Source organism: Triticum dicoccoides, chromosome 6B (genome assembly GCF_002162155.2).
Source record: "Triticum dicoccoides isolate Atlit2015 ecotype Zavitan chromosome 6B, WEW_v2.0, whole genome shotgun sequence".
Lineage (NCBI taxonomy): Eukaryota > Viridiplantae > Streptophyta > Magnoliopsida > Poales > Poaceae > Triticum > Triticum dicoccoides.
This window is the reverse complement of record NC_041391.1, coordinates 478,537,436-478,546,055: the sequence shown is the minus strand read 5'-3', so window position 1 is coordinate 478,546,055 and position 8,620 is coordinate 478,537,436. Positions and strand designations below refer to the sequence as shown.

Below are 8,620 nucleotides of genomic sequence, written 5' to 3'. Positions count from 1 at the left end.
GTTGGTACTCGGCGGCAGGTGCAGAACTTGACAACTCCCAAGGTTTTCCTAGATAACTATACTTAAGAATCACAAGAATCTCCAAATAGGGACATTTGATGGTCTAATTCGTATCCTGCTACCCCCAACTGCAGTTGTCTGTTTGTTAGGAAGCTCCAGACAGTGATGTTTTGTTTTGCTTCTTCTCTTGATCTTTTCAGGAGAGATTCAGTGTCGGTAGCAACTTGATTCATAATGGGGAAATGGTTTCTGATTTTCTGTGTTAGGGTAGAAACGAGATAAATTTTGCCACTGAAAAATAATGGTGATGCTGGACAGAATTTAGATGACAAAAGAAATAAGAGCTAGATTTCATTATGTGGATACTTGCACCTTTGATCAGATCACTAGTGTACACTGGAATTTTGTAGCAGTCTTGAAAGCCTGATTGAACATTTTGCCTGTGGGTAAAACAAGGACCCTGATAAGTGCCACACCCACACGTTTGGCACAAACACATGGCAACTCCGAATGTTTTTTATGGCATGTTTAGGAATGCGAGGATGGCAACTTCTTTTCGGATGACAAGTTTCAGTTTTGTTTTTGGTTTTCGGATGGCAACTTTAGTTGTAAAAAACATCAGGGCCGAGTGCTTCGTGCCACACATGTGGCACTTATTATTTGGGTAAAATAATGTGTGCTTACATGTTGCTTTGGTTCGAAACTAAGGAGATACCATGAAGTAGCTATGTTTCGTGGACCATTTGTTGAACTCTTGATTTATTCTTGGTGTGTTGCTGTTGCAGGCCGATATATGCCATGCCTACCAGATATTGAGAAAAGGAGGCGTAAAAGAGGAGAACATCGTGGTGTTTATGTATGATGACATTGCCAACAACCTTCTCAACCCGAGGCCAGGGGTTATCATCAATCACCCAGAGGGCGAAGATGTATATGCTGGCGTTCCAAAGGTATGACCTGCGAGCTTAACTTGGAGTTGAACATTAGGATCACTAGTCATCAACCAACGCATTTCCATGAGCTAGTTTGTATGATATTATATTACATTTAATCGTGTATATTCAAAATTATTAAATTAAGTACTCCCTCTGTTCCTAAATATAAGCCCTTTTATAGATTTCAATACGAACTACATACGGATTATATAGACATATTTTAGAGTGTTGATTCACTCATTTTGCTCTGTATGTAGTCCATATTGGATTCTCTAAAAAGGCTTATATTAGGTCCGGTGGGAGTAGTTCGCAGAAGAACAATTTTAGATTTACTAAGATATGAAATATTGTCAGGAGAAATTTAAAATTAGAATGTAGCAAAATCTCCAAAATAGCATTGCATGTGGGCTAATGTATGCTGTTGTGTGCATTCATAACTCAGCCTCAACATTGTGAGTAACTTATTTTGTGTTCTACTCCCTCCGTTCCTAAATATTTTCTTTCTAGAGATTTCAACAAGTGACTACATATGGAGCAAAATGAGTGAATCTACACTCTAAAATATGTCTATATACATCTGTATGTGGTAGTCCATTTGAAATCTCTAAAAGACAAATATTTAGGAACGGAGGGAGTAGCTATTAGCTACTTACATGATGACAGTCTTACCATTATTTTTGTCTCCTGAATCCTGATGGGAATCACTAATATATTCATGGGGAATAAACAGGCATGCTGTTAGGCGAATACTTCTATGTAGGTTGTTCCCTTGCAGTCTATTGATTTCGCCAGTTAAGTTGTTTGGCTTCGTCAATTACAGCACGTGCCTTTTACGCCTCAGGCCCCTGCCCGGGCAACCTGGGGCTTGGCTATGCCCCTGGTTGTGGGGGCTGTGTGTGTTTCGGTGTACTTGTAGGACTGTTCTACAGAAACTTAACTATCACTGCATCAAGACACAAAAGAAATAGTTCAATATCGGCATGTTCTTTTTGAGCTTCATATGGCTTAAGAATTGTGTATGGTAGAAGTACAGAACATATCTATTGCCCTTCTCTCAAGTTCGATGAAGATATGCATTATAATTTCAGGACTACACCGGAGAGGCAGTTACTGCTAAGAACTTCTATGCAGTTCTCTTGGGCAACAAAACTGCGGTCACTGGAGGGAGTAAGAAGGTCATAGATAGCAAACCAAATGACCATATATTTATCTACTACTCAGATCACGGGGGTCCCGGAGTCCTTGGTGTGTGGAAGTTATACCCGCTGCTTTGTTGTATTAGTTAGTTTTGTTCATCTTGTGTATTGACTTTTGCAAGTTTCAGGTATGCCCAACCTGCCATATCTCTATGCTGCTGATTTTATCAAGGTCTTACAAGAAAAACATGCATCCAATACCTATGCAAAAATGGTAATGCTGCCCATAGTTACTTGTTTGTGGTAACCGTGGCCTGTTTGACTGAAATCAGTGCTATAATTGGCAGGTTATATATGTGGAAGCTTGTGAAAGTGGCAGTATTTTTGAGGGTTTGATGCCTGCAGACCTCAATATTTATGTCACAACAGCATCTAATGCAGAAGAAAGCAGCTGGGGTACATACTGCCCAGGAATGGAACCATCGCCTCCTTCTGAGTATATTACCTGCTTAGGTGATCTCTACAGTATTTCTTGGATGGAAGACAGGTCTGTAACTCGTAACCTAAATTCACAATGGCAAGATTAATTTACAGAGTACCAGTGTTTAGCAGAATAGGGTACAACGACCAGCAGCTGATGAGTTATATTTTGGTTGCATTACTTTGCACTGCATAGTTCCTCGAGGAGGATTTTGTAACAAGTCATGTCCATTCCTTCCTTTAGTTCTGAAGTACATGACATAGAACCTGCGAATCCAGATTACACAAGTCTGCTGAAGAATCTGTTTGTATGCTAAGCATTCACTTAATGACGTGTTTGGTTATCTCCATGCTATTTTACAGTGAGACTAATAATCTGAAGGAGGAGACAATCAAGAAGCAGTATGAAGTGGTGCGGATTTATTTGCCTTTTTACCATTGTCATTTGTAATTGTAAAGGTCCTGGTACTGAAAGTTTCATGTGCAGGTAAAGAAGCGAACCTCAGACATGAACAGCTATAGTGCCGGTTCTCATGTTATGGAGTATGGCGACAAGACCTTCAAGGATGAGAAGCTTTACCTTTATCAAGGTTTCAATCCTGCAAACACCAACATTACAAACAAGCTATTTTTGCAAGCCCCAAAGGCTGCAATCAACCAAAGAGACGCAGATCTTCTTTTCTTGTGGAGGAGGGTATGTTTCAGTGTTATGAAGTCTTTCAGTTGGTTTGCTAACCTCTTCAACACTAATTGCAGTAATAGACTTCTGTTTCAGAAGGATGATTTACCTCAACTAAGCAGTCTACTGTCTATCGATTTGAGCTTTTTGTTACATTTTCCCTTGTGCAAGAGATTAAACTAGCATGAAAAGTTGAGGTTGATACGTTATTTGTGCGTTATACTGGTTCTTATTTGGAACCATCTAAAATATCTTGGGTAGGTTTGTAGCATTCTTATGTCAGGGGATGTCATATCTCACTATTTTGTGTTTCTTAGGTCCATTGATGATTTGTTGTCTACACTTGATATATCAGTTGCTATTTCTTGTTTACAGGAAATTCTCCATTTTAGTTGTACTTACTAGTGAGCTACTTGCATCGGAACCTATAGCACTGTGTCTGCGATTGATTAGTATTTTTGTTTAGTATCAGCCTCTGCCTTATGTGCCTATGTTAGCTGAAGGTATTTTGGTTTGGTTTCAGTATGAGCTGCTACATGAAAAGTCTAAAGAGAAGGCGAACGTTCTGAGGGAGATCAGTGAGACAGTCGCCCACAGGAAGCATCTTGACAACAGCATTGATTTTATTGGGAAGCTCCTATTTGGCTTCGAGAATGGACCTTCGGAGCTTCAAGCTGTCAGACCTTCTGGGAAGCCTCTAGTGGACGACTGGGATTGCCTGAAGAGGATGGTAAGTAGGAGACTCTTGTGTTGTGTACACCTGCATAGTTTCAGCTCAGTCAATTTAATGTTGATGATGATTTGACTCTTGAGCGGCTTCTTCAGGTGCGGATCTTCGAGTCTCATTGCGGATCGCTCACTCAGTACGGTATGAAGCACATGCGAGCTTTCGCAAATATATGCAACAATGGTGTTTCCGGCACAACGATGAAGGAAGCAAGCATCGGTGCTTGCGGCGTTCAGAACTCCGCGAGATGGAGCACGTTGATCCAAGGGTACAGCGCTTGATCAACCAACCTGCTGAGGTGCATGCTAGTATGTTGTTACTTGTCCTCGGCTTATGTGAATATGTAGTATTGTATGGGGCTATTAGTAGTGTATCATCATCAAAATAACCTTTAGGCCGACTATATAAGAATGTGGCCATGTACGTTGCTTTAGCTGTGTGATGTATATTATACCACGTACTATTAATCGTGCATGGTGTGTGGTTAGCTGAACAACCAAGTAATGCGTTCACAAGCAGACCTCTCTTTCTTGTCTTAATTATTCAAGAGCAGTTTCCTCTCTCAAAGTAAAATAGGAAAAACCGAGGCAATACTTCTGAGACAACTTGAAGATCAGTGGATCTATGGAAGTGCGAATGTGCAGCCTTTGCTGGGTTTTTCCTTGAACTTCTGATGCCATGTTGTCGTCCTGCTCCTCTAGTCTCTAATGCTGTAGCTGGATGTAACCTGGGCCGTGTGGGCTTCTAGCCTGCATTGCATTGGAAAAATGGTTAACTGTGCCCGACGGTACTTGATGCGGTAACCTCCTCTTCCTTTTCTCATTTCTGGGCTTGGGTGAGAAAACCCCAACAATCACAACTGAAGTTTGGTAGAAAAGAAAAACTAAAGTTTGGTCTGACATAATTTAGAGGACTTACATGCTTTGGTGAGGAAAGAGATGAACACCACCAGGAGTGCTAGCCCGGCCAAGATCCCAATTATTATGGCCACGGTCCTCCCAAATTCGTCTCCCGAATAGTCTGTCGCCGAGCCAAGCAGATTAATAAGTCCAAAATAAACAAGTGCAGCACTCACACAAAGTGATCCTTTGCTCACAGGGAATATTATCAGTACGAGTAGGGTAGCTTCTATGTATCATTTGATCAGTAAATTTGTACTGAACACGTCGGTGTGTGTAAAGCGCCATGATATGAAGTCACCCCCCCACAACCATGTTTACCAGTAATCACATCTAATCTTGTTGCGAACCCCACCATTACCTCACTCACATCTAACAAAACGATAGTTTGGAATATATTCCGCTTGTCCTCCTCTTTATAAACTTTGGATTGGAAGTTTACCAATTCGGAATATATGCTCGTTGCAATTGCCCCATGCCCTCCATATCACCTTTTGACTGATCATCACTAATAATAGTTCTATAGTGGTCTCCAGTTGCATCTGACGACCAATTCGCGCATCCGGTGGGGCCATGGTATGCATGTTCTCTAAATTTTTCACTGTTGTTTAATCTCGTAGATTTGAATTGATGTGTATGTCTCGAACTTCATTGATAAAACGAAGTTAAACGTTAGGATTTTTAAGAAAATCAGTTTTTTTTTTGAGAAAAAAGGGCTAAAAATTAACTTGTCAAGGAAATGAAGGAGTTGTTGTGATCTGTTGAAGCTGAAGATGGTTTTACTCTTCCCCCGCAAAAAGAAAAGAGAAGAAGAAGATGGTTTTACTCCTACAGCGATACTTAACATAGTTGGCATTGTACCACGTACGCAGACGTATTCCTAAGAAAATACGTACCCTGTGAAGAGCGGACGTCGTGTCCGTTTTGCCAGTACTTGACGTAGCACTGCTCCAGGTAGACGTCGGCGGCCAGCGCGGAGCCGCACGTGCCCTTGAGCTGCACCACCGCCTGCGCCAGGCACGCGGCGCAGTCCGGCGCCGCGATGTCGCCGAGGCACTGCGCCACCCCCTGCACCGTGCCGGAGGCGGTCAGCTTGTACCCCGTCGCGGCCTGCGCCTGCAGCTCCCTGAGCACGGCGTCGCGGCTCTTGAGGAACCCGGCGTCCTCGCTGCTGCTGGAGCTGCACTTCCGGTACGCGACGGTGTTGTCGGCCCGGCCGACGAAGTCGCTGGCGTCGTACCGCACGTAGCAGCCGTCCACCTGCAGCGACGCGGCGTACGAGTTGGCGGCACACGGCGCCCAGGCGCGCCACCGTCTCCCGCACGCACGCCACGCACTCGCCGCGGCTCAGGTCGCCGCGGCACTGGTACAGGCCGTACGCGGCCGTGCGGACAGCCTCCGCCTGGCCGACGCCGCCGCCCGCGGTGAAGCTGTTGTAGGTGGCGCCGGAGGACGCGGTGGAGGCGATGGAGGCGAGGAGGGAGGCGAGGTTGCTCTGGAAGGCGGTATCGCGCTCGTACTTGGACGGCGAGCACCCGGCGTAGATGAACGCGCCCGTCGCGGCCTGCGCGACGGCCGTCGGTGCGGCGTGGAGGTGGAGGAGTAGCGTGATGGCGACGAGGGCGCGGAGCTGAGGCATGGGTGACTGGGTGAGGCAGTGGCCTAGACAGTAACAGGGCATGCACACGCGCACGAGCTAGCTCTGGATTTGGTCCGATTCGCAGCTGGGCGCGCGTGTCGTTGATGGCCTTGTGATTGTGGGCAAGAGATGCATATACGTTCGAGGTACAACGATATATCCGGCCGAAACGGTCGGTGCGGTGCCGCTCGTATCAGAGAGAGATTCTTGTACGCCGTCGAGGTCGAAACTAGAGCTCATAAACAAGAGGGCATGGTGGGCTTTCAGCAATACTTTGCTGGCATTTCTTTTCTTAACATTTACTCCTCCCTTTTCATAATTTTATAGTGGTTTTACTTCAAAACGATATTTTTTTCGGGGCTTTACTTCAAACGACAAAAATTATGAAACTTGGGCCGGTTGTGCAGGCTTACAAGGTTCGGTCCACGCCGTGCGGCCGAAACGTTTGCACCTACCAACTCCAGAACCTCTCAAAAAACAAAAAGCGAGAGCAATTAATTAACGAGCGCTCCTTCAGGAGGCTCACAATGATCAGCGTCACTTGGCGCGCTCTCGGCCGCCCGTCACGTGTCGCGTTCTAGGCGCTCCCTCCGAATTTTGTTTGTTTTTTCGCACGTGTTTTCGGCTTTCTAAACAGTTTTTTTTGGGTTTTTTCGACGTTTTGGGTTTCCACCGGTCTCCCCTAGAAAAAAAATTTGCGCAAAAAAACACGCTTTTTTTCGCGAGAGTCACGGCCGTGACTCTCGGAAACAAAAAAAACACGTTTTCTGTTTCTTTTTCCTTCCGCGAGAGGCACGATTTTGCTTTCAAGAGAGGCAAGACCGTGCAGCTCAAAAACGGAAAAAAAAGTGTTTTCTGTTTTTTCCATTCCGCGGGAGACACGGTTGTGCTTTCACGAGAGGCACGGCCGTGCCTCTCGAAAACGAAATAAAAAATGTATTTTTTTTCTTTCACAAGAGGCATGGTTGTGCTTTCGCCAGAGGCACAGCCGTGCCTCCTCGGAAACGAAAAAAAAATGTGTTTTCTCTTCTTCTTTTTCGTTCCGCGAGAGGCACGGTTGTGATTCTGCGAGAGGCACGGTTTTGCTTTCGCGAGAGTCACGATTGTGATTCCACGAGAGGCACGGGCGTGCCTCTTTCGGGAAGGGAAAAACCATGTGCTCCCGGTTCGTTTTTTTCGTCTGGGTTTTTTTGTGAAAAATGGTTTGTCAAAACCTATTAACATGGGATCTAGTTTTGAAGATCTCGACGTGAGGAATCTAATGGTGGAAACGGTTTGTGTTGAAAAAATGAGAAAATTACTACAAGATTTAATCCAAATAAACAGAAGATAAATCATGACTACAGTAGCAGAGATTGAACTAATTATGCGAACTAGCATAGCAGATGAACAGATCACATCTAGAGCACATACTAGAAATATGAATTCTACCACGATCTTGAACAGGAAGGATAGAATCACATACGGTGCAGCGGGAGCAGCACCGCCGGTGTTGACGTTGTCGCCCATGTCGTCGAGGATGAGGTTGCTGTTGGAAATATGCCCTAGAGGCAATAATAAAAGTATTATTATATTTCATTGTTCATGATAATTGTCTTTTATTCATGCTATAACTGTATTATCCGGAAATCGTAATACACGTGTGAATACTTAGACCACAATATGTCCCTGGTAAGCCTCTAGTTGACCAGCTTGTTGTGATCAACAGATAGTCATGGTTTCCTGACTATGGACATTGGATGTCGTTGATAACGGGATCACATCATTAGGAGAATGATGTGATGGACAAGACCCAATCCTAAGCATAGCATAAAAGATCGTGTAGTTCGTATTGCTAGAGCTTTGTCAATGTCAAGTATCTCTTCCTTAGACCATGAGATCGTGTAACTCCCGGATACCGTAGAAGTGCCTTGGGTGTATCAAACGTCACAACGTAACTGGGTGAGTATAAAGGTGCATTACAGGTATCTCCGAAAGTAGCTGTTGGGTTGACACGGATCGAGACTGGGATTTGTCACTCCGTATGACGGAGAGGTATCTCTGGGCCCACTCGGTAATGCATCATCAAAATGAGCTCAATGTGACCAAGGTGTTGGACACGGGATCATGCATTACGGTACGAGTA

General features: G+C 44.5%; 1 protein-coding gene and 1 pseudogene across 1 annotated transcript in view; one reads left to right on the top strand and one right to left on the bottom strand.

Moving 5' to 3' along the window:
• Nucleotides 1-4,457, top strand: part of LOC119322374 (vacuolar-processing enzyme beta-isozyme 1-like) — a 5,421-nt gene extending 964 nt beyond the window's left edge. Inside the window, exons 2-9 of the mRNA XM_037595872.1 lie at nt 786-950; nt 2,024-2,180; nt 2,260-2,345; nt 2,419-2,618; nt 2,915-2,963; nt 3,039-3,245; nt 3,754-3,960; nt 4,056-4,457. Of these exons, the coding sequence (XP_037451769.1) occupies nt 786-950; nt 2,024-2,180; nt 2,260-2,345; nt 2,419-2,618; nt 2,915-2,963; nt 3,039-3,245; nt 3,754-3,960; nt 4,056-4,238 (1,254 nt within the window). The 3' untranslated portion in view covers nt 4,239-4,457. The remainder of the gene's footprint in view (nt 1-785; nt 951-2,023; nt 2,181-2,259; nt 2,346-2,418; nt 2,619-2,914; nt 2,964-3,038; nt 3,246-3,753; nt 3,961-4,055) is intronic.
• A 130-nt stretch (nt 4,458-4,587) lies between these two features.
• Nucleotides 4,588-6,639, bottom strand: LOC119322375 (annotated as a pseudogene).
• Nucleotides 6,640-8,620: the final 1,981 nt, after the last annotated feature.